Source organism: Penicillium oxalicum, chromosome V (assembly GCF_001723175.1).
Source record: "Penicillium oxalicum strain HP7-1 chromosome V, whole genome shotgun sequence".
NCBI classification, from domain to species: Eukaryota; Fungi; Ascomycota; class Eurotiomycetes; order Eurotiales; family Aspergillaceae; genus Penicillium; species Penicillium oxalicum.
The window spans coordinates 1,235,077-1,259,080 of record NC_064654.1 but is presented as its reverse complement, the minus strand read 5'-3'; the positions used below and the strand labels follow the sequence as shown (position 1 = coordinate 1,259,080).

The following is a 24,004-nucleotide window of genomic DNA, read 5'->3' as shown; positions in this document are numbered from 1 at the left end:
TAGTAGCAAGAATGTGATTATTCAAAGAGATTCCCGCTCGGCATGCACAGCCCAATGCGCCAGAAATAGTCTCGATGAGCGAAAAAGAGCTCCCAGAGTCTATACCGCGCCGGAATCACGTCCCAATTCCAAGATCGCGGATACAGCGGCGCGGTCTTTTCTTGGACGAGGGTCTCGCATTGACCTTTTCGACGTCGTTGGTGTTTGCTCAATATGACCTGCTGAGCATCACTCGCTCCTCGAAGCTTGCTATCTGCGTCTTCCACATCAGACAAACAAGTGTTGTCCATGGCGGCATTCTCCGACTCGGCAGAAATCACCACGTCTAAAAGACCATCCTGCAATGAATTCGCAGACATCCCCGCCCCGGCAATACACCTCGTGTCCTCGTCGCCTTCGCAGATCCGCACATCCTCCGGACCGGGAGGAAGCGCAGCCTTGGCGATGAAAATCTCCGCAGCATGCGGCGCATACCCCCACTCTCGCAACGGCAGGAGAGGAACGGGATCCTCTATGTGGGTGACGCGACGAATCCGCTGGTCCTCGACATTCTGTCCGGCACGAGTATAGTTGCCAATGTGGAATGTCTTGTCGAGAAACGTTGCGAATGCGGCGTTTCCGACCATTGGTGCGCCGAAGGTAGTGATGAGCGGGTTCCAGCCTTTCAGGCGCATTTCAAGACCGGCGAGAGTGGCGACGGCCCCGCCGAGGGAGTGGCCTACAAGAGTGATTTCATAGTCGGGGTATTGCTGGATGGCGTGGAAGACCGTGGGTAGAATTGCGGATCGGGTATGGAGCCACGATTTCATGAATCCGGCGTGCACGGTGCAGTTGTTGCAGCGGATAGTCTGGGTTTCTGGATTTGATTGTTTTTGGATCTGGGAGGTATCGTAGTTGGTTTGAGAGTGGTTGTCAAGCTTGTCTTGGTTGTTATCTTTGTTGCTGTGCTTTTTGTTCTCATCTTCGTCCTCGTGACCATTATAAGGAATGTACGATTGCGGGTATGCGGAAAGATCAATGATGGTATTTGTGATCGAATAAGTTCCCCGGAAAGCGACGACGATGCGCTTGGGACCGGGTGGATGCGATAAAGCGATATAGCCGCAAGAGTCGGAGAGCAGAATGCCAGTATTCCACGTCTGGCATTTTGAAGAGATTAGTGAGTGTAGGGTGCTTGAGAGAATCCTGGCTGCATGCGCAATGTTACATGGGGTTGCGCAGTCGCCCCGTTACACGAACCTCGATGAGTTCCAGGTTTGGAAATTCGGCGCAGTGACTCAGACACTGGAATGGCTTCTTCACACCCGTCGTGCCTACGCAGTAGGATATGTCGACTAGTCGGGACAACTCCTCGAGGGAGTTGAAGAGTTTATTGGAGACAGGGCTGGTCTCTCTTGTCACCGCGGCGCCGGCTTCGGCGCCTGAAGATCCGAGAAGCCATGCTATCACGCAACTGAGAGAAAGACTCTTCAGATGAAGCATGGTGATCGTACGACTGAACCAGATGTAGGTTCTGACGAGGTCACTATTGGAATGGTCGGGTTTTTCCAACGTGGAGTTCAAGTTCATGTATAATAAATCGGTAAATCTGGAGAACGATGGGGGCGCCAAGGACGATAATCCAATTACATAATGCGTCATGTGGGGAGATCTCAGCGTGACGTCCAGCGATCAGATGACATCATTTGGGCCTGAGGCTGCTCGTCTCGGTGCCTATCATTCGAGGATTAATATCTGAATAGAGAGGGAAGTTTTTAGCTTGAGTGCTGCTTTATAGTAGTAAACACGATTCTATCTAGCAACCACCTAGAGGCTAACCTTGGGTTGTTCTACTGAAAGGTGGATACGTAAGCTAGAGGGTAGATGAAAACTTAAGTGCAATACGTACGTATCAATTCGGATGTATATTCCTGCAACATCAGGCCCATCTCGTTACCCAGCAGCACTTAATAGGTTGAGTTCTCCGACCACTGCCCGTATGAACGGGGTTTGGGTTTTGGCTGTCGAGTCCAGTGGAGGAAAGTGTAAGCCAGCAATATGTCTTCGTGTTAACACAACAAGTTTGATGGATTTGCTGTCTGGACGGGGCATGGCCTGGGTCATCTGCGTGAATCGATCATTTGTAACTGTAGGAATTCGCCTTGACCAACAACATCAGCCTCGGTAGTCTCGATGGAACATCGCCCCCGACGCAACACAGGCAAGTGAGCCTTTGGATCACGTGCCAGGGGCATGAACAGCATTACTTGCACAGGTCTGCGGAGCTTTTTTATGCTTACAATCCTACAGTGCTGAGTGCATAATGTCTTATTATGTCCTCTGTAATGCACTACGTACTGTGATCGTGTCATCTGTCTATTGTAAGATTGCAATTGGATCTCTGAATGATGCTAGCACGCTAGCTAGGTAGCTTGACTTGTGCTGCTTACTTGCTGAGATGAAAATTGATTTCACAGTCCAATTCCACGTAGTTTTCAATCATCGCCCTAGACAAGAACTGTCTGTCACTCATGAAGGGAAGCCGAGAAGGAATCTTGCGTTGCTATAAACGAATCGTCCGCTCTGGAGGTTCGATGCCTGGGGACCGGACGCTAGCGGAGCGACCTGAGGCACCGAGTGTCGCGGAATGTCGCACTCCTAGAGCCTTAATTTACTTTGACAAAAGCTTACTTGCAGTTGGTCGACAACATTCTTCAGAGTGATATGATGTGTTCTGACTCAGAATCAACAAGCAGACGAGGATGATATCCTTCAGTAATATTCCCTGGCTGAGTATGGAGTCGAGAGTCGCGACTTCAAAGTTCCAAGCCGAGACATGATCGGCCTCAGGTATGCATCGGGCGCCATGGAATATACCGTGGCAAAAGTACACCGCGGTGTACAAGATCAATGAGCAGGATGATTCGCAACATCATCATCCTTCGGTTTTCACAAAACTCTTCCCTCGCAAGACTGGACACGCTGGGTTGCCACCAAATCTCAACACGGAGAACTCCGCCAGGGACCGCCGGGAGAATCCAGTCCTGCAGGGTCTCTCGATTTAGCCTTTCCTCGGCATTTTAGGCTCAACGGGCCGGGATGTGGAGAAGTTGGCGTGGACAGAATGGTCCAAGTCGCTCGTCGTGAAACACCGTGGCAGCGGGGGCGTTGGCAGTTGCAAAAACACGGGGATTGGGGACAAGGTCTGGTGAATAACTCTGTCTGCGCAAGCGGTCACACACGTTGCTGCAGACCGCACTCGCCTTGACCCAAAAGATCAAGGAACGGCGTGTCTCCCAATCGCTTTTCATCGTGATCAATCGCCACTCCTCCTCAGATGAACAATTCATCTAAAGTCCGGTCCCGAATCGGGTAAATTTCCGACGCAATGTTACGTTACACTTTTCTTCACCCAGGACGCTAGGGATTCAGCGAACAGTGACAGGAGCGTCTTCCCTGCGCCTCTTTCCAAAGAAGCTCCCTCCACCGGAGCGATGTTTCAGAGTCGATCAGACACTGCAGGCCTCACGGGGTTGCTGGGCACCCTATTTACTCTGCAGAAGACCCGTGAAATTTGAAAGACCTCGTCCAGGATACTTTTGCCATTTCTTCAAGCCTTGAACAAACCACCAGAAAATGGCGGTCTTTTCGAAAGTCCTCGGGGGTATTGTCTCTCTCGCATATGTCGTTTCAGCACTGAACAATGGGCTTGCTGTGACTCCTCAAATGGGATGGGGTAAGTTGCCTTCAAGCATCGAGGGATCGATCTATCGAGTCCTCGGATTTCTTTTCGCCGGACGCCTTTCCCACATGGCAATACCCAGTCCTGACATGATGATACATAGATGACTGGAATGCATTTGGATGCAACCTGGACCAGCAATTGATCCTCTCTACCGCCGATGTGATCAAGAACACTGGTCTGAGAGACCTGGGTTACTACTACATCATTCTGGATGATTGCTGGTCCTCTGGCCGTACCTCAAGTGGACAGCTCATTGCCGATGCGAAAAAATTCCCCAACGGTATGAAGTACCTGGGTGACCAGCTCCACGCCGAGGGCTTTGGCTTCGGAATGTATTCAAGCGCTGGCACCAAGACCGTAAGGACCCCTTTCTCAAAACTCCGTGTCATCGCTGGGGGCATTGGACTGTGTGCTCTCGCTCTCTATCATGATGTTCATGTCTCACCCATGCCTTGCTACAGTGTGCTGGATACCCCGCAAGTCTGGGCATGGAGACGACCGACGCAAACACGTTCGCCAGCTGGGGAGTTGATTATCTGAAATACGACAATTGCAACAACCAAGGAAAGTCAGGAAGCCAAGCGGTCAGCTCTGCTCGGTAAGCCATTGATCCGAGACATGCGGTCAATTCGTTGGGCCAAAAAGACTCCATGCTGACGGGCTTGAATCCACTGCTCAGGTACAATGCGATGGAAAAGGCACTCGCGGCAACCGGGCGCAAGATCCTCTATTCTCTTTGCAACTGGGGTGAAGATTCACCCTGGGTTTGGGGTCCCTCGGTTGGCAACTCCTGGAGAATTACTGGTGATATCACAGACAAATACAACTCCGCGTCGTCCACTTGCCCCATGTGAGTATCTCTCTGCGGGGGATGTCCCTGTCTCAGCCGGGGCATCACCGTCAAATTGCGCGGGGCTAACCACGGGTTGACAGTCCTCGTTCTGGTGGCTATGGTTGCTCTGTCACCCAGATCATGTCCAAGCAGGCCGAGATTGCATCTTTCTCGGGTCCAGGCGGCTGGAACGACTTGGACATGCTTGAGGTCGGCAATGGTGGCATGACCGACGCCGAATATGTGGCGCATTTCAGCATGTGTATGTGTGATACGTGCAACCCTCTGCTCCGAATCGCCTGACTGACCCTACTTTCTTTTCCTTTTCTGCAGGGTCTGCTGCCAAGAGTCCACTCATCATGGGCAACGATATGCGAAAACTCAAGGCCAGTGACTGGTCCATCCTGGCCAACCCGGCCGTCATCGCCGTCAACCAGGATCCTCTCGGAGTCGCTGCCTCCTACCGATGGACACGCAACAACGTGCAGCTGTGGAGTGGCCCGCTGGTCTCGACCACAGGCAGTTCGACCAACGACATGGTCGTCGTCCTCTTCAACAACGGCGGGTCCAGCACAACCGCCTCTGCGACTCTCACCGACATATTCGGCTCTTCCAACGTGCCCAACACCAAGTTTGAGATCCGCGATCTCTGGGGATCTCGACTCAGCGACAGCCAAGCCCAGGCCGTTCTCAACGATGGTGCTGCCGCTCACTCATCGTTGCTATACAACGCCAATGCGCAAAGCTACAAGACAGGTCTCGCCAAGGCTGATCCTAAACTCCTGGGTACAGTGGTGGGTTCTGTTTCCGGTGCCAGCGGCTCCATCTCTCAGTCCGTTCCCGCCCTGGGCTGTCGGATCTTCCGACTTCGTGCCGTCGGAGACTCCTCCCCTGGTCAGGGTTCCCCGTCCACTACCACCACCACCGCTGCCCCAGCCGGTCCTACGACAACTTCAGGGAGCCAGGGCTCTCAACAGACCAAGTATGGTCAATGTGGTGGCCAGGGCTGGACTGGACCCACGTCATGTGTTCCCCCGTCCACCTGCACCGCTCAGAACCGTAAGTGTTTCTCCTTCACGTGATATTCACGCCTTGAGTTCAAGCTGACCGTGATACCTTCTTCGCATCGTACAGAGTGGTACTCCCAGTGCCTTTGATCAAGCCCTCAGCTAGTTCGGGCTCGGTTCTGAACGAGAGGGTGGACTGAACTTGCATCGACATGGAATCTTTTGGGTTGGGGGGTGAACTTCTGGAACCTTGGCGAGAAACCGTTTGTGTTTCCCGGCGAGGTTCATCTTAGTCTGAAAGCTTGCCTACACCAGACCGGCAAACTATATTTGCGCTCTTCCAACGTTGCTTGTATGACACAATTGAATAGGAATTGTCGATGCATCTCCAGGCTAAAGTAACGTGTACCATCCCCGTGAAGCCCGGAAAGTCGGGGTTGAAGACTTTCACTGTTATACCGCCAAGTAAATTCTCGAGTTGTTTTTCTTTTGGTAGTTTTTCCAGGATGAGATTCCCGGGTACTCGAGGAAGTAAAGTTCCCACTGTCAAAAGAATCATCGACCAGCAAAGAATTCACCTTTTCAGGGCTGAGGGACGCAACTGGTGCATGGACGCAGCCGCACGTGATGATCACAAGATTGACCCGAATCGACTCGACGTCAACCGACCCACGCCCGTCGCACGGGCACGTGCATCCAAATCAGGAAGGTCCTCTGACCACTGGCCGTCTTCGAGTCACTGATTCGCCAAATGTAGTGTACAAGTGGAGACGTTCCTGCCCAGATTGTTCGGTTACGCCGAAGCTTGTCGCCAGAAAAGCAAAGCTTATCTTTCAGAAATGCAATCGACAGGCAAGCGATCCCACGTGCCATTTGAACAGAGGATTTTATTTCAAGATCCGACCGTCCATGAGCTTCTTGGCGGCTACAAGTTCACTCGGACTATGCATTGCTTGATTTACAGAGTTTAGAGAGTGACGATCGTTCGGTCTTGTTTCTCGAACTTTCTCTGGTGGGTGCCCGTTGCCTTGCCCCGGCGTCCCTCGAAGGTATGTACATGCATTACTCGAGCACTGGCACTGCTCGAAATCTCACCTTGCGCGGAACCATTCCCTTGCAGGGTATTCTTTCAGGTTGAACCATACGGAAGGGAGATTTTTCCACCGAGCTTTCAGTTGGATTCTTCTCGGCACCCATAAAGTTCCCACGCCGAGAGGACGCATAGTGCAGAGCCTTGACAGGCGTGGGTCGATATGGCTGATCGGGAAATGGAAACCCCTGGCGATTTTTCATTTCACCACTAAATGGTCCCCCCTTGGCCTATACGGCGGTTGGCCTGAACATGCGCCATTGATCCACCACGTGCCCGAGTCATTTGGGCGCCTGTAAAAGAATACTTAAATACTGGACAACTATTCGGTATCCGTGCCGTTACAATAAGATTCATCTTGTGGAGTGAACTACCTGGGAACCATTCTCGGCCTGAGTCGGGCCAGCCGAAGCCTCCCAGTCATTCAGTTTTTCACCGACGCCAGTACCTTGAATCCCAGAATCCACGTGCAGGAAATCGTCGATGGCAAAGCCCAGGGCTTGTTTCCGGAGGATATTACGAGTTTTGAAATCTGAACAGAACTTAAGACAGAGCTAGTCGTCCAGAACTGGGGACTCCTATTGCCCACCCGCGAATTACCTGCACAGCACACATAAATGCTTCGTGTAAGCAAAGTGAGTCAAATGGAAGAATTTTAGGTCTCTGTGATCCGGTGCAAGTCAACAAGCAGACGAATTACTGTGGGAAAGCTTTCGTTTCTACCAGAGACAGACCTCAAGAAAACCCAGCATTTTCCCCATCCGTTTCTCTGCAGGCACGCTAACCAAATCCAAAAGAGTTTGTGGTGGAGAGAACCGTCGGATCCAGCACCTGTTAGATCCAACGCGCGATCAGACTCTGTGGCGTTGTGAGGTCGCTATCCGAGTGGAGCACTTCAGATTGTGAGTTGAGACATACTTAAATGCGGCCGGCAACCGTCGTGGACTGGGTTGTGGATTTCTCCTCGACTCCGCAAGGCTCTCTCTCTCTCTGCGCTCGAGGGGAATATCTGCGCCATGGACGCTCTACAGACTGAAAAGACAGATAAGGTCACCTCCGGCGTTGAGGAGGAACTGCAGGTCGTTCAAAAGAGCCGCTGGGAGCGCAGCTGGCCTGTCATTGCTTGCGGTGCCGGACTTTTCTCTGATGGATATCTTAATGGTGTACGTTGGCTGATCTCTGTGTGATTAACGAATGGGAAACCACAGTGTACAGAGAATGCTAACCAAAGCAGGTCATCGGCTCTGTCGACACGATGCTATCCCGAATCTATCCGACTAGTTATAAAAACTCCCCCGCGCTGCGCAATGTATCCTCTCTCGTCTTTGTCGGCGAGGTCGTTGGCATGTTGATCTTCGGTGTCACGAGCGACTACTTCTCGCGAAAATGGTCTCTCATGGCGTCAACAATCATTCTGATCGTGTTTGCTGCCCTCAGTGCTGGTTCGTACGGCGCTCATGGAAGTCCGAATGGTCTTTTCGCCGCGCTCACGGCCTATCGTTTCCTCATGGGTATTGGCATTGGTGGTGAATATCCCGCTGGTTCGGTCGCCGCGGCTGAAAGTACCAACGAGCTCAAGGAGGGCCATCGAAACCGTTGGTTCATCTTCTTCACCGACTTCATCATCGATTTTGGTTTCGTCGTGGCTGCGTTTGTACCGATGGTTCTCGTGTTGATCTTTGGGGAAGACCGTCTCGAGGCTCCTTGGCGTATTGCTCTTGGATTGGGCGTCTTGCCTCCATTGAGCTTGGTGTACCTCCGTCTGAAGCTGAAGGAGCCTGAGGAATTCAACAAGGAGCGTATGCATCGCTTCCCATACGGTCTGATTATCAAGTAAGTCGTTGGTTTAATTTACCATGCCTGGGTTGCAAGGCGAGAATGACCCGCTGACATGCATACTTGCGCCAGGTACCACTGGAAGAACCTGGTATGCAAAATCGCCTTTCAATTTCTGCAAAATGCACTGCAAAAAAAAGGTGTGATAGATGCTAAACAATTCATAGCTCATTGTCTCCCTCGTCTGGTTCATCTACGATTTTTCTGTCTTTGCCTTTGGAACCTACTCCTCCGTCTGGCTGGAGACTATTCTCGGCAAATCAGCTCCTCTCTGGCACACCTTTGGGTGGAACGTGGTTGTCAATCTCTTCTACCTACCCGGTTCTTTCGCGGGAGCTTTTGTGAGTGATTGGATCGGTCCTCGCAAGTGCTTGGTTCTAGGCATGACCGCTCAAGCCGTGGTGGGATTCATCATGTCCGGCTGCTACGCATACCTGCGTCTACCCCAGAACGTTGCCGCCTTCGTCGTTGTCTACGGGTAAGTCCGGAATTTGAAAATAATATAAAAGAAAAGAAAAAATCTCCGAAGCCGACTCTCGCAAAGACTGACCTTGTCCAGTATCTTCTTGTCTCTGGGGGAACTCGGCCCCGGCGACAACATCGGCCTTTTGGCGTCCAAGACTAGCGCCACTGCCGTTCGAGGCCAGTATTACGCCATCGCAGCAGCCATTGGGAAGATTGGTGCTTTTGTGGGCACCTATGTCTTTCCCATTCTGCAGAGTAATCCAGATCCCATCGCTGCTGGTCAGAATCCGTTCTTTGTCGCCAGTTCGTTGTGCATTTTCGCTTCCGCAATTGTCTGGTTTGGCCTGCCTCACATCGGACAGGTGAGTTGGGGTGTTATCCTTTTACGGCTGTAGTCCCGGAGAACTGGGGGCGAGTCGAGTCGACTGATTCTTGCGACGTATTGCTGACATTTTCTTTTCCAAGGACACAATCAGCAAGCATGATCGTGAGTTCCGTGAGTATTTGGAGGCTCATGGGTACGACGTTTCTACCCTCGGAAGTGCGCGTTCTTGATGAACAGGCGTCCGAAAGTCTATTATAACGCGAGCGATGATTATTCAAGTAATGCCGAATTAAGCCCGGTTAGGCGAAGCTACTTAGAATTTTAGCAATACATAATACTACGATGTGAGAATTCAAAAGGAAAAGGTTTCAGTCTTATTAATATTAGCAACGCCCCTGGTAATTTGTATCCATTTAAGGAAGAGATGGATTGAGCTTCTTACTGCCTATAAAGGGGCTTGAGCAATTTCGATGGATCATAGATGCACGTGCTTGTGTATATTTGCGGAGGATGTAGGTGATGGAGCGATGGCAATTGTAAGTGATGGCCTTAAACAGATGTCATTTATTAGAGCGAGTCATTCTAATCGACTTGATCGTAGTGTACAAGTCTTTGGTCCTCGAATGTTTCCAAACTGACTTCGTGTGCGAGTTTTGTGGGTGACCTTGGACTCAAAGAGCATTTTTTACAGCTACAATTTGATTACAAAGGGTTGTTACAGGCAGTTGATGATGCACAGCCGCTAGCACAAGGACACACAATCTTCCTTGTGCCTTTAAAAGATGAGATTTTTCCACCAGAAAACGCCACCCATGAATCGCAAACTACTCCTGTAAATCACACATACTCCTCGCTCCTCTTGGAAAAGCACTCTCATGGTATCCAATCAGTCAACTCGAACTCGTCAATTTGAAAATCGAATTTGTCTAAATCACCAATAGAGCCTGAACTCTGTTGATTTGCGTAGAGAGAATCCTCTGGTTTATCCATTCGCGGGGGGACATTGTCCGTGTTATATCCCATCTGCTCGCACAGCTTTCGGTAGAAAGCATCACATGACCGCCATGCTCTTTCCGCGCCTGGACTGCTAGTGGACATTGCATGGAGCCATTGAAGAGCTTTCTCGGAGAGCCAAAGGAGATGGGACGTGCTTTCTTGAACGTGCACACACCCGATCGACAGCTCGAAAAGGATTATTTTGGCAGCCTGGGAGATATAGTGGAGTATGCTCCACCAAGGGAACATCTTGTAGAGCTGCATCGTATCCGGTTGATCCGGGATCAAATCGAGAATCTGCTTGGCGGCATCCAGATTCATCGAAGCCATAGAATTGTTCAGAGGCTGGGAGTCATCCGGGCCAAGCTCATTCTTCCGGCAGAACCAGAGACGTCCTAAGACGATTCGTGCACTCTGGTAGTGTAGTGCAAGTGCGAGTTTGTATCGTACTTGCTCCACGCTGCTCTGCGTATCGATTGATACAAAATCCAAAGATGATGGGAGGCTATTCTTCCAGTACTCCAATCGACATTGAAGATCGTCAAGACGTTTCTCCTTATCAATCCAGATGTTGGATATGTGGAGCTGGTTGACGATCTCTTCTATGATAACCGCCAAGTCGCAGTAGAACAGATAGAAAAGACCAGAATTCGGTTCAAGCCTTTTCAGCCACGCTTCGTCTCTGGGCCTTGATTCTTGTTGAGACGGTTGTCCATCGGCGTCATTTTGCCAGCTTTGGGAACTTGGCATTATGGTTTGAAGCCACTGTATTCGGACGCTCGGGTGCTGGAGGAGTGCCGAGGCCGACGAGTTGGTTTCAAACTCCTCCTCTTCAAATGGAATCGGTAGAGGTGGTGCGTGTCGATCTTTCGGAATCGAAGTAATATAACCGGAGATGAGACTCAATGTTTGCTCAAGGGTATGCAGACACCACCAGAGGCGGAATCGGGCCTCTCTCAATTTCGCGGGCAATTTTCTGGATTGGTTGCGATTGACACTGAGAGTAATGGCAGAACGAGCTGCTAAAGCAGATACTCTCCAAGCTCTGGTGCGAGAAAACCATGTCAGTGCCATGCCAGTGCGTGCCTCGTACCTGCGTGTTCTTCTGAGGACTTGGTTTTTCTGGTGACCTACCTGCCGATCTGATCAGTGGCCAATAAATAAAATGCGATCAAGCCTTCGAGCTGCACTTGTTGAAGATTTGGCGGGCTGAACAGCTCTTCTCCGCTCAGACTCAGCAGTCGAGCTCGAGTGAAGAAGACAAAGTGATCAGTATCTTCACCCCGCCACGGTGCCTGGATCATGTATGCGTGCTTGGCTGCAATGGCGAAGATAACATTGAGGATAGCTAGCCATTTATCCCCTGGTTGCTGACCTTGATCCCAGAAGTTCTGGTACTGGCAACGGAATAGCGGTCGATTGATCATGGGGAAAAATGGGTGCACATTACTCCAGTACTCATCGAAGAGGAGATCCGCCATCTGGCGTGGGGGTAACCCGTATTTATCAACCGGCTGAGGAGCGATGTATGGGAAAACACCGATGAGCTGCTCGAACGCCTCCTTCTTCACGCCCTCTGCGTTCAAGGGTGGCTCGACTTGTTCTCCGGGGTCTGAAACGTCGAAATTGAAGTTAGTGAGCTGGTACAAAGCTTCAGCTGGCACGTACGACTGACTGGGTTGGTCCATCGCTGGGGCTAGGGGTCTAGACTCAACCCTTTCATGCGAAGCATGTGACTGTCGTTGAGTTGATTCCGGCAAGTCGTCCTTCAACAACGGGTACTTTTATCTTGGTTAGAGCGAAAGCCATGGTTATCGGGACAACTCGATTCTGTCAGCTGCGACTCTCGGTACTCACCTTTTCGATCAAAGCTTGAGCCCACTGCCCACAGGATCCACTATCGCTTTCGAGGAGGTCTTGGACCAAACTCCGGTAGTTTTGTAGCAACGCTGTGAGATCATGCGTTTCCCTGGATACCGTGTTAGGCAACATAGCCTCAGTAGCACTCAAGGAGTCAGTCGAAGGGACTCACTTTTTCATTCGTTCATTCCACCCCAGAGGATAGTAACAGTCCAGGTGCAAGTCACGACATTGTCGGCACACAGGCTGCTCACCACTACACTTGACTTTACGCGATCGGCATATACCACAGGCACGGGACACACGTCCCGTTGGTAACAGGCCAACGTTGCTCACATCACGAGGAATAGCAATCTTGGCATTCAGTGCTCCTGCATGATGGACCGAGGCTCTGCGACCTCCTGCCGAGACCGACTCTCCAGAGGGTGACTCGTCCGAACGAGGGGTGGGCAAGCTGTTCTCGACGTTGGGGTAAGGGCTCGATGAGGAACTTGCCGCATCCGGGTGTCGGGGCCAAGTCGATTTTGATGGCTTGTCCCCAGACGCGTCTTTCGTATTCAACCGGTCGGTACGTTTGAATGAATTTCTCCTGGCCATGTGTGTCTGCTTTCTGGACGAAAGTGACGAAGCCTTAGAGGGCACGGGGAAGGCTCACATGCCCGTCAAATCTCACTCCACGTGGCTCAGAATAGTCACAGAAGATATAGTACGCACGAGGGCGATGGCAGAAGGTTTAGTTGAGTCCTGTCGCACCATTCACCACGTAGAACAGGGACTTAACTCCTAGCGAGGGTTCAATATTACGAATATTTTCGCCGCGGGGGGGGGGGGGGGAGGGGGAGTTGAAGAATTTTAGCAGCTTCAATGCATGGAATGTGAATGGTGCAGAGGTGTCGTGTTGTGGGTTGAGGGGAGGTGTTGTCCGGGTGAGGTGACGTTTATAATCCCGCTGTCGTCGTCCCGGCGGCGGGGGAACCAGTCTTGTCGGGCTGTCAAATTTAGGCTTTACCCATTTCCTGAGCATTCTCCATTATTCTGGAAAATCTTAATTCATGGCAACATGGGCGCCACATGTCTGTGCAACGGTCCAGCGGATCGGGACGATGTTGAAGAGAAATGTTGTGTCGGGACCGATTTGGAGTCGATTATTGGCCTGTTCCCGATCTCGATGAAAATCGGCGATGGAGTCAAGCTACAAGGCTGAGCTAAGTGCAGTCGGGGGCTCCACCTGCTTATCTGTCATTTAAGCGACAGACGCGCCGCGTTGTTTAGTTCCTGGCGAAGTTTTTTGATATTTCAATGCTTCTCATCTTCCCGCGACGTTGTCGATGCTTGGGACCGGCAAGCCGTGGTCGAAGCAGTATACGATAGTGGCCACCCGATCGAGAATGGCGCCTTGTGATGACGGACCCACGCCACGCTCTCCGCTCCGCGGGCGCTGCTCAGCCTCCATGCCAGTGCACACAGACAGATGCAGGAGGTCGGACCAGAGCCTACTCGCGTTGCGACCGGCGACTGCTTACCGGATATTCACGCACTGTGAATGATGGATGATGGATGATGGGCATGGATTGATTTGGCCAGCTATTGTCCGATCGTGGCCGCAGCTTCAATCAGGATGGTCGATGGGGGAATGAGCCATGACGGGGGGCGCGGCCCCTAGTGTGCGCCCAACGAATATGTCGTTTGATCTGTGTTTCTCACAGTCCCACCAAGTTCTTTGGTGCCAAGTGCTCTTGGAATGGAACGGGGCTCTGCAAGGACATGCTCTGCCAGGACACCCCCTCGGATCAGCGTCTCTGTGACTGGTCGATGTGGCCTCACAGGACAGACGGACACGGTGCACCTCGCAAGTTGACAAGTCTAGCGTCCCCCAAAATCCGTCCGAGTTTCCAAAGACGCGGTTCCGGTTGAAATCGATGACGTCAGCGGAGCGTCCTGCTCCCGCGGCACGGGATTTGCTGCTGATTTCGGTGGACCAAACTGGGCCCCGCCGAAACACCGAGGATACCATCGGCCATTTTTCAACCGGCAACTGTGAAGGATTCTCAAAATTGCGGGCCGTCTGGAACAAACCGGGCAGAGGCAGAGGGGAGGGCAGAAGAATGGAGTGGAGGCCATGCTGATCTTCAGCGAGGCAGCGTGTGGACAGGACAAATTCACTGTATGTGACCTGGATGGGTGAGGCGGCCGGAGCTGCACAGCCGGGGAGCACAATTGGCCACCATGCTGAAGCATCCACGGAAACCTGTTTTTAGCAGTGGTCCTCAAAGGGTTCGATCTCTCGTCCACCGATTGCCGCCAGTTTGGGTGGGGTAGTTGTCCCCCTCCCCTGATATCAAGCTTGTGTTGGATCAGATCTCGTCAATACGGCAATGCCAGCGCTTATACACACTACACACAACGCGCCAGCCGCAGAGAGGACCGAAAAATCCTCCCTGGACAGTCCATGCTTTCGACACCGTCCAGCCTGCATCAACCTCCCCAGATGTCCTCGTGGTCATGGACACATTTGAAATTAGGACACATCATGTCGGAGGATGTACTTTTGATCTAACCGGAAGGTATGTGGCTGGCCGCGCCCATCAATCAAGGCCTGGGAATACACGGGCGCTGCGCGTGCACACGATGGGGCAAACTGACCAGGCGCTCCCAGATACTCGGATCCGCGAATCCTGGGAATTGGAACGCACGGCATTGTTTGGTAATTATCCTATCCCCAGTACAGAGAATTGTAAGAAGGATGCGATGGAGAAGTGGACCAACTCTGACGCGGGCGCATAATATCAGTGCCTGCAGCGATCTCCTGGCCAAAGAAGGAGTCGCCGTCAAGAAAATCCCCCGACCGTTCCAATCCACAATCGAAGCGAAGAGGACTATCCGAGAGGTGAAGCTTTTGCGGAGTCTTTCACATGATAATGTATGTTGTGATCACCGCGGCGGGTCGAGCTGCTCCGCGGAGAAGTGTTTGCGCCTCCTGCAGATGAGGCTAATCGAGGTTGCGCCATTAGATCATCTCCCTGCGAGACATTTTCGTCTCGCCGCTGGACGACATGTACGTGGACCGCCGGCGATGACCGATGCCTAGTGACGACAATGGCTGATGGACCCGAGGGACAGATATCTGGTCACGGAGCTTCTCGCAACGGATCTTGCCCATATCATCCGGGCGAAACCGATGGAAAACCAATTCGTCCAGTACTTTTTTTATCAAATCATGGTCCGTCCCATCCTGTCTGATTGGAAGCGATGGGTTCCCTCAGAGTTCCCCACTCCGCGAAGGTACTACCGAGTGAACGGTAACTGATGGATCCTCGGTCTAGCGTGCTCTGAAGTACATTCATTCCGCAGGCGTGGTGCACCGGGATCTCAAGCCCAGTAATATTTTGATTGATAATAATTGTGATCTCAAAATCTGCGACTTCGGTCTCGCCCGGACGGTGGACCGCAAAATGACTGGTTATGTCACGACGAGATTCTACCGCGCCCCGGAGACTATGCTCACATGGCAAAAGTACAACGTTGAGATCGACATGTGGAGTGCTGGGTGCATTTTGGCCGAGATGATTGAAGGATCCCCTCTCTTCCCCGGCCGTAATCACACGGATCAATTTCTAATCATCGCGGACCTTCTGGGCTCAATCCCGTCGGAGGTGATCAAGACCATCTGTTCCAAGAGCGTGAGTTTGACCAAAATCGAAACATTCTAATTGCTCCAAGGCTGACGCGGTACTCAAGACGTCCGATTTTGTTACTGGACTGCCCGAGCGCGCCAAAGTTCCCTTGCAAAAGAAAATCAAGCAAGCTTTTCCTGATGGTATGTCGCAGTCTTTCTCCGGAAGCAGGGCTAAGCATTAATCGCCTGAGACACAGCCCTAGACATGCTGGACAAGCTGCTGGTCTGGGATCCAGAGAGACGAATCAAAGCCGATGCAGCTTTGTCACATCCGTACCTCAGTTCCTACCACGATCCAGCAGATGAGCCTGTGGCCGATGTCCCGTTTGATTGGGCGAGCTTGGATGTGGACCACTCACTCGAAACTTGGAAGACCTTGGTGTACGATTCATCCCCTCCCAAACTCGACGAGGGCAGATTCTGATGGACATCTTAGATACTACGAAATCTTGGACCATTTCGGCGGTGCCAGTGCGACTTGAATGATCTCGAAATTACCCCCGCGAGTGATGACATGCCAATCCGTAAACGATAGTTGGCATCCCCCTTTCTTTTTGGTTTCTTTTTGGCTCCGAATCGAGGACCGAGAAAACACACGCTTCTCCTGGCCGCTCGTCGGTGCCCTTTGCATATATCCGCTTGATGCAACCAAGTCTTATGATTGTTGACGTGCCACCTCTATTGATGCCAGCAAACAACCGCCCCACTCACTTTCCATCCTCGTCTCGCTGTGGGACCCTGGAGGAGGACGATATGCAATCTACACATCCGAGCTTCACATTCACGACGCGAGCTATTACCCTCTCTGAAAGAGAGAGAGAGAAAGGAAATATCGTCCAGGAAAGATCTTGGAAGACGGAAAGATCGTCGGACAAATAGCTAAGGTTTGAAACGAGAGTTTTTGCCGCACCCCCATGGGGCACGTTTACGGAAGTGGGCACAGCCACGGCACACTGATGTGTCTTCCATCCCGTATACACGTGGGATCAGGATCCCTCTTTTACGCCATTGCGGTCGACTGCGCATGCGCACCGGCCTCGGCGTGAGATCTTGCTTCCTTTTTTTATAATCTATGAATGGTCCCTTCCTTCCCCCTTTCAGTCTTGTTGTTTGTGGTATACTATTTTATGATAGCGCAAGGCCGATTGCAAATGAGGCCGAATAATCAATCGCCGTTTCTCTTTGTGGGCCGGACCTTTTTCAAGATAATGTCACACGCGAGCAGATTAGGTATTGAACAATGAACATGTTTTATTCGGAACGATCACAGACTATGGAATTCCGGTCCGAGGTTTTCGGTTCTATGGTATTGGAAGATGCTTCGTTGAAGCTTTTTCCATTCTCAAGAAAAGGCGATTTCCTTCTCGATCAGTTCTGGTAGTTCGGGTGTTTGTGGTCTTGTCAGGAGCTGCTCGTTGTCGGCATGTATGTGGGGTATCCTGAGTTTTAGGGACATGATCCGCGAGTTTACGTAGCCTAATCCCTCCGGTCATTCACCCCAGGAATTCGCGCCGCGGAACCAAGACTACGGCTGTACGGAAATTTTGGGTGGCTGTGTAGATTGATTGGTTCGCATTCACCTCCTCTATTTCGAGAAGGAATGAAAAGGCTGCATGTATCAGTGCTATAATACCTAAGTAGACCAGATGACAACGCGTCCATCAACACCGCTGGCTATAGTTCCAAGGGTTAGCCCCACCTGTTCAAACCCATGATAGCTTCAGGAAACACTAAGAGAAAAAACTTACTGCTGAAAGAGCTGACTTGTCCGTTGGATTCTTCAAAGACACGAATAGTGTTCACAGTGTTCTGGTGAGTGGACTTGAGCTTGGTGTCTACGGAGCTTTGACCCTTGAGATCCATTTGACGGAACATGTTCAAGGCAGACTCCTCGCGGGCACCGGTGGCTCCGGTACCACCCTGCTTCTCCAAGGAGCCAGTCAGCTGCCAGCCATTCTCGTCACCTTGGAAGCGGAAGGGCTCGCAGTCCTAAATTTCAGAAGGTGTTAGAGACTCCATATTCGTGGGTAGGACAGGGAATAAGCTAATGATAATAGTCACATACGTGTCCAGCAGCAATGATTTCATTTTCGCCGTTCCAGATCAGGCTGTTGAGTGGCAGCAGACGGGTAGAGATGTTGAGCATCGCGCGGGAGGCTGCTCCGGAGCGCTCGGGTAGACAACAGTGACACTGCTATCGTGTCCGGTGAAAGCAAGGGCGTTACCGCTGGGGGAGAAAGAGACACCGTGGATCCAGCCAGCGGTATCGTTGAGGAATTCTCCACAAATGGTATTGAACGGGAGACGCTCACCCCAGGCGCTGGGCTCCGGGCGCTGATCGATACCCTTGATGAAGCTGGAGAAAACACGAGCGTGAGAGTCGGTGGATCCGGCAGCCAGAAGAACCGAGTTCGGGTGCCAGGCAAGAGTGGTGATGGTACTGCGGATCGGCTTCTTCAGATGCTTCGAGATCCACCAGTCGTTTTCCTCTTCGAAGTAGCAGACCGCGATCACGCGGGCTCCGGAGCCGACGGCGAATTTCTGCTCCGAGGGCGACCAACGCACAAAGGTTGCGGCACGGTTGATTCGGAGAAGAACGAGCGTGGGCTTCCAGCCAGAAGCGGTCTTTTCCCAGACGTAGGCGTTACGGTCTGAAGGGTAAACACGCATGAGTTATCCAAAGCACGCGACTGCTTCTTAATTTTGATATCTCGTACCTTGCGAGCAAGTGACGATATGACCGCTGTTGGGCGCAATGTCGACACTAGTGACAGTCTTGTCGTGGCCCTTCAACTCGTCGCTCAAGGTGAACTTGCTGCCTGACGATTGGTACAGCTCCACATTGTTGTCGCGGGCGACGGCGAGGGTCTGGCGGTCCGATGAGAAGGAGTGGTCGGCAATTGGGGCGTGGAACAGGTGGTGCACTTGAGGAGTAGCCATTGTGGTGGTTAGTGACAGGAGGAGCTCTCTACTGTCGAGGTTGTAGGTGGGGGTAAAAAGGGGTTGAGTGAGGAGGATGAGGGGAACACACGAGCCAGAGAGGGACAGCTACTTTCCAGTCGGGCATCTTGGCGATGACGCTGCCCGAGTGCTTAGGTAAACTAGAAGCCTCCGATGAGTCCGGCCGTGGTCACTCGGAGTGGGTCGCTCGGCTGAGGAGCGCAAGGCGTCGCATCTGGAAAGCGAGGACGCCTGAGGCAGTTGGAGTCCTCGTGAGCATGAAAGCATTGGCGATGGGAGTGATCATTGTACATATGGTAGCTTCTAGAGTGTAGAACTAGTACCTTTCGTTCCATCAACATCCTGCTCTGCAATCTGTAAACGAAGAAGCCTTCTTTCCAGTATCACCGATCCGACAGAGGTATATCGAGATCGCACCATATGGATCTTGCATTAAACTAGTTGAATGGATAAGAGATATGATATGGGATATCGCCTACTCATTTCCACTCAAAATATTGGTCAACGAGTTGAAAAAGATGTTCCTCAGTTAGACTTAGGTGACGAGTTCTGGTTTGACTCAGTACAAAGTTGAACCTAAACGCTTTGGTAGGGCTCCATTGCTCAGTTAGAACCGAGGCAAGAAATGCCAGATTTCTGGAGCATGATTCCTCTTGAACAGACCACAAACCTAGCATTCTTCTTCTTCAGTACGAGCTTAAAGAATTCGGTTGTGAGGGACTTTGACCAGGTATGAAACGCATTTGTTAGGCAGCTAGGCAGACTCACGATGCCGGCCACTGGTCTTCTAGGTATAGCTCAAGGGTTTATGAATGTATTCTCGTTTCATCATGACATCATCTCATGTGAGCAGATGAGGGATGGGTAGGGCAGTGCCTGAGCAAAATTAGTGTAGAGGTCAGTCCTTCCAAGATCAGGAAGATGTCTATCATTCGGGAGTTGTAGGGTAAGATAAGAGTCATTGATTGGAGGTTGTCGTATATACCGTCACTGTCCTGCTGGAGGTCCATGTTTTACACATTGATGGGAGCTACGAGCGTTGGCAAATGAGGCTGCTTCACCAGCTTCGTAATTGACGACGCCGTTCAATCACGTGTGACGTAAAATGGGAAAGGCTTGAGATTGCTCAGGATCCATGGTGGATGTAGAAGATCATCACGACTGAATGAATGCACTCAATCAAATATGGATAGGGCGTTGGTTGCTGCTGGGGCTCGTAATTCGACCACTTACATATCGTCCACACTCGTCCTGGAGCTTCCATGGTGCGAAGATAGGGAAGTGCCTTTTTGGACAGTCATAATTTGCATCTTGTAGGAGACTCAACCCAGTATCATGGACCTGCTATTCCCCCCTGAATATTGTCAAACATACTTGGCTACCACAATCTGTTTATAATACCTGTTGGATCCGCACTGATAGAGCAACAACATAATCAACAAGCCTTCAGCCTGTCGCCCTTCATAGCTGACCGCTTTCCAGAGTCAAAGCTCCCGTCTCATACGGACGGAATTCTGCCCGACTATTTCCACATCCCACACACAGACCGCCGCAGCCAAGCCGGGGCAATTAGTCACGTGATTATGTGCTTTTCTCGCGAACTGGACATGTCCCTCGAATCAACGTGAAATGCAATAAGCTACCAGAGTTCGCTGGTGACCCTACATTGCTCTACCAACTTCACAGAGACGCAGACATAATAAAACTCTTCTCTCATATCTCATCTGATGGCTTCCAAGACCGCCGCTTCCCGGCCTGACCTCAAGGCTACAGGTCATCCCAATCAAACGTGAGTTTGACTGTCCTGGAGCTGCGATTGATTTCCGTGTCGGACACTAACAGCTCTTTAGGCTGTACTGCACCAACCTTCCTGACAAGATCAATAAGCATGACCTTCGCACCTCGCTTTATTCCCTGTTCGCCACATATGGGACGGTCCTCGACGTCGTGGCCATGAAGACGAACAAGATGCGTGGTCAGGCTCATATTGTCTTCAAGGATATTCAAGCCAGCACACAAGCAATGCGTGCTCTACAAGGTTTCAATTTCTTTGGAAAGGAAATGGTAAGTTTGACGAACAACTGCGAAATCTGGGCTTCGCATATCACTTCCCCTCAGTCCCCCCGCCGAGCCGCGACTAATTACTGTTGTCGCATCTATAGAAAATCGTCTATGCCAAGGGCTCCTCCGACATTCTGGCCAAGCTACGGGGCACATACAACCCCCCGGCTCTCGGGGCTGCACCCACCGGCGCCTCGACTGATCTCCAAAAGTCAATCTTCAATGGCCCTCCGGGTGCGATTCCCTCTCGACCTGCAGCGGAGACGAACGGAGAGGCTCACGGCACCAAGCGGCCTCGCGAGGATGAGAGCGATGAAGGGGAGGCGCCCATGGAAGAGGACAGTGACGTGTCTATGGACGCATCTTCCGACGAAGATTAAGTATGTGCAACAGGCGGCTGAGAGAGCAAAGCCCAAAAAAGGAGGGAGGGTGGCATGGGTTTCCCACTACTCGACATCGTCGCGCGGTGTCCCCTAATGACCGGATAGAAGCCCACCCTCCTCATGTTTTTCTTTTCTTTGCTTTTTTTTTCATTGCCTTGGGCTGGTTTCAATCCCAAGGGCGATCTCGCGGGGAACGTGCAGGTTCACGGATTGACCTACGAGGCCGAGCCAGACGAGAAGATAAGTTTCGCCCGTGATGCCTCGTTCATGTGCGACATGTGTCATGGCATCCGCAGTGTTGCACGGGTGGACAAAAAAGGCCGGGGTACCAGACTCCGGATGATACTACGAAATCATAATGAGCTCTCTGGGGAAGGAATGAGAAGAAGAGGACAAACACGAAAAGAAAGTAATGATAGGGAGGGTCTTGGTTCTTCCCTCCGTCTTGAACCACGACATGAGAGAAGAACGCGGGACTTGGGTGTGCACCTACGCCAAAACTGATCCCTCCCATGACACCCACACTCTGCAACTGTTGCCTGTACTGCTCCGGAACCACGTACTGGTAGACGGCGTTGAGGCCTACAGGGCCCGGGTAATTGTGCCACCGAAGCGTGAAATACAAGACGGGGACTCGGTACGTCGGGGACAGCACGATATCATAATCCAGTTGCAGAATCGGTTGGACATTGATGCGAATCAGCGCTTCCTGTGATATTTGATTCAATGCATTAGACCGCTTCACTTTTCTGTTCCCTCTTCACTCGGCAAATGATACCCGATTGTTGATTTTTTCTCGCTACGTTGGGCTACAGACCGAATCTTCCTGCTCTTCTTCTTCTCCTTCATCATTCTGTGCTTGTGCTTGAGCCTGTAGGGAAGCAGGTGTAAATGTAGCCGGAGCTAGACGCTTCGATGGTTCGTGTAGATCTGCATCCTCCGATGCAGGAGCTTGGACCTCGACATATTTACTAATTTTGAGGCTGAGAGGGTTGCTCTAAGACACACGCAGACGGGGGTGGGTGCCACCATGGCCAGCCACCCCGCAAGTTAAGGATTAGTGCCACCATTGCTGAGAATACTCGGTCGAAAGTAAACAGAGAACCGAGAACCAAACAGTCAATCACTCAAGTCGCAGGGGGGGGGGGGGAGAATAATCGCAGGGATCTACCTGTGTGATCAGTCGCACCGAGGACCATTTTCCCTCAGCTTGGGCGACCGTGCAGCTCCGCGCGCGTTCGGCAAATTTCTGACAGGCGCAATTGAATTCTTCGGGCGTGAGAAATGGAAAAGCGGACAGCATGGCGGTGGTGCAAGGTCTTCCTGCATTGCCGTCGACCGTGATGCTTGTGTCTTCATCCATGAATCCCTATGAGAGGTGGCTCTGTCACTGACGGGACTGACTGGCACTGGAGATTCGTCCCCGTCTGGTAGCAACGGAATTGTTCGGTGAGGAGAATCCAGCCACTGTCGGGAGAGTAAAACGATGGAGTTGGTCCTCGAGCACAGGAGAGCTAGACCAATGTCAACTGTGGTCCAACTGGGCCGAGGTCTCAAAGTTTGAAAGAAAAAAGTTGATATGCACGGTTCCGAAGGTGCGTTTCCAGAACTACCGTATCTGTGCCGCAGCAGCACTCTCCCTGTGTTCTGGTTGACCGCCCACCGCCCAAAATTTAAACTCTTGCGAGATCAACAAGGATGGTGGCGCAAGACCTTGCTGCCAACTGGGAGGTCAGTGACCTCGCGCTGTCACCGTCACTGCTTTGGGTAATTTGACAGTTCAAAAGGATCGGACGATGCGTCAATGTCGATCCGATCGATAATAGGCAATAGACGCGGTGGGAGAGATGCAGGGATCCAATAAGGAAGGGTTGATCGTCTACGAGGGGTGGAGGAAGAAGGTCTGAGTAGCCGAAGACGGCGGAGAGCAAAGTAACCGAAATGATGATTGAGATGGATTGAGGTGAACCAGAGTTGCCCAGACGGGAGGAGAACAATGCCGTTGTGTTGAATCCGGCGGAAGTGGATCGACCACGTCACATCAGATTCATGGCCAGGCGGATCCGTAGGAGGGACTTCCTACCTGAGCGGAACCCAGACTGTACTCATTGCCTCCGATGTAGCAATCTGTCTGTCGAGGGCAACAGCAACGGGGCTGGGAAGGACGTAAGTGCCGAAAGGCACAGCAATTACTCAGGAGCTTGCACTCGTTCGCGCCACTCATGTACATTGCACATTACTAGTATAGTCCGATGATAATCTGGGGTAGCAGTACTACTGTACCCCAGAGATACATACAAAGCAACTACGGACTCGGCTGACAGATCGGATCTGGGTGTCATTTACTCAACTGGATCGGTTTATGATGTCTAGGATTACGCGTCGGGAAATTTGTCCCTTTGTGAGCCCAAGAATCAAGCGAAAGAGAGAGGGTGCCCTCTTGTTGTCTCATCCTAAGGTTTGTGTCTTCCTGGACCTGACCTGGGCAGGCTCCATGTAAGCAACATCGGTTGGTACCGTTGGAACATGATTCAAGCCTTGGAAACACTCCGGGCGGGTCCCAGCGCTGCCGCAAGCGGGCGAAAGCGCTCATGAGAAGTCGTAAGGTGGGGGAGTACCTTTCCAGGACGAGAATGCCAGCAGGTCCAACCACGGTTGGCAGAAGTACCCTCAAAGTACCCTTGGTCCGCACCGCTACGATCCTTGGGTTTGGCCCCTTGGATCTCGGCGTGGCCCTGTTCCTGTCCAGAGTTCAGACGGTCTTCGAGCCGCTCTGGACTGTCTAACT

At 51.7% G+C, this 24,004-nt stretch overlaps 8 protein-coding genes across 8 annotated transcripts; 4 read left to right on the top strand and 4 right to left on the bottom strand.

Annotated features, from left to right (window-relative positions):
- Positions 1-17: 17 nt before the first annotated feature.
- Positions 18-1,482, bottom strand: POX_e06537 (Lipase A; the record flags this gene model as incomplete). The annotated part of the gene is made up of 2 exons (XM_050115357.1): positions 18-1,139; positions 1,240-1,482. 2 exons carry the CDS (start codon positions 1,480-1,482, stop codon positions 18-20), a joined length of 1,365 nt encoding a protein of 454 aa, XP_049967817.1.
- A 2,133-nt stretch (positions 1,483-3,615) lies between these two features.
- On the top strand, positions 3,616-5,713 carry POX_e06536 (Alpha-galactosidase 6; the record flags this gene model as incomplete). Its single annotated transcript, XM_050115356.1, has 7 exons — positions 3,616-3,715; positions 3,825-4,081; positions 4,186-4,322; positions 4,404-4,574; positions 4,658-4,818; positions 4,890-5,615; positions 5,691-5,713. 7 exons carry the CDS (start codon positions 3,616-3,618, stop codon positions 5,711-5,713), a joined length of 1,575 nt encoding a protein of 524 aa, XP_049967816.1.
- Positions 5,714-7,669: 1,956 nt separating this feature from the next.
- On the top strand, positions 7,670-9,509 carry POX_e06535 (Glycerophosphodiester transporter GIT2; the record flags this gene model as incomplete). Its single annotated transcript, XM_050115355.1, has 6 exons — positions 7,670-7,816; positions 7,888-8,486; positions 8,562-8,580; positions 8,657-8,967; positions 9,049-9,316; positions 9,420-9,509. 6 exons carry the CDS (start codon positions 7,670-7,672, stop codon positions 9,507-9,509), a joined length of 1,434 nt encoding a protein of 477 aa, XP_049967815.1.
- Positions 9,510-10,152: 643 nt separating this feature from the next.
- Positions 10,153-12,732, bottom strand: POX_e06534 (uncharacterized protein; the record flags this gene model as incomplete). Its single annotated transcript, XM_050115354.1, has 4 exons — positions 10,153-11,320; positions 11,410-12,056; positions 12,133-12,244; positions 12,308-12,732. 4 exons carry the CDS (start codon positions 12,730-12,732, stop codon positions 10,153-10,155), a joined length of 2,352 nt encoding a protein of 783 aa, XP_049967814.1.
- Positions 12,733-14,878: 2,146 nt separating this feature from the next.
- POX_e06532 (Mitogen-activated protein kinase HOG1) lies at positions 14,879-16,293 on the top strand (the record flags this gene model as incomplete). Its single annotated transcript, XM_050115353.1, has 7 exons — positions 14,879-15,055; positions 15,147-15,190; positions 15,256-15,355; positions 15,459-15,815; positions 15,856-15,952; positions 16,009-16,192; positions 16,248-16,293. The coding sequence occupies 7 exons, from the start codon at positions 14,879-14,881 to the stop codon at positions 16,291-16,293; spliced, it is 1,005 nt and encodes a 334-aa protein (XP_049967813.1).
- Positions 16,294-17,444: 1,151 nt separating this feature from the next.
- POX_e06531 (Actin-related protein 2/3 complex subunit 1) lies at positions 17,445-18,751 on the bottom strand (the record flags this gene model as incomplete). The annotated part of the gene is made up of 5 exons (XM_050115352.1): positions 17,445-17,485; positions 17,560-17,800; positions 17,877-17,968; positions 18,037-18,462; positions 18,529-18,751. 5 exons carry the CDS (start codon positions 18,749-18,751, stop codon positions 17,445-17,447), a joined length of 1,023 nt encoding a protein of 340 aa, XP_049967812.1.
- A 1,748-nt stretch (positions 18,752-20,499) lies between these two features.
- POX_e06530 (U1 small nuclear ribonucleoprotein A) lies at positions 20,500-21,213 on the top strand (the record flags this gene model as incomplete). The annotated part of the gene is made up of 3 exons (XM_050115351.1): positions 20,500-20,561; positions 20,623-20,836; positions 20,935-21,213. The coding sequence occupies 3 exons, from the start codon at positions 20,500-20,502 to the stop codon at positions 21,211-21,213; spliced, it is 555 nt and encodes a 184-aa protein (XP_049967811.1).
- Positions 21,214-21,363: 150 nt separating this feature from the next.
- POX_e06529 (uncharacterized protein) lies at positions 21,364-22,519 on the bottom strand (the record flags this gene model as incomplete). The annotated part of the gene is made up of 4 exons (XM_050115350.1): positions 21,364-21,561; positions 21,710-21,925; positions 22,034-22,213; positions 22,406-22,519. The coding sequence occupies 4 exons, from the start codon at positions 22,517-22,519 to the stop codon at positions 21,364-21,366; spliced, it is 708 nt and encodes a 235-aa protein (XP_049967810.1).
- Positions 22,520-24,004: the final 1,485 nt, after the last annotated feature.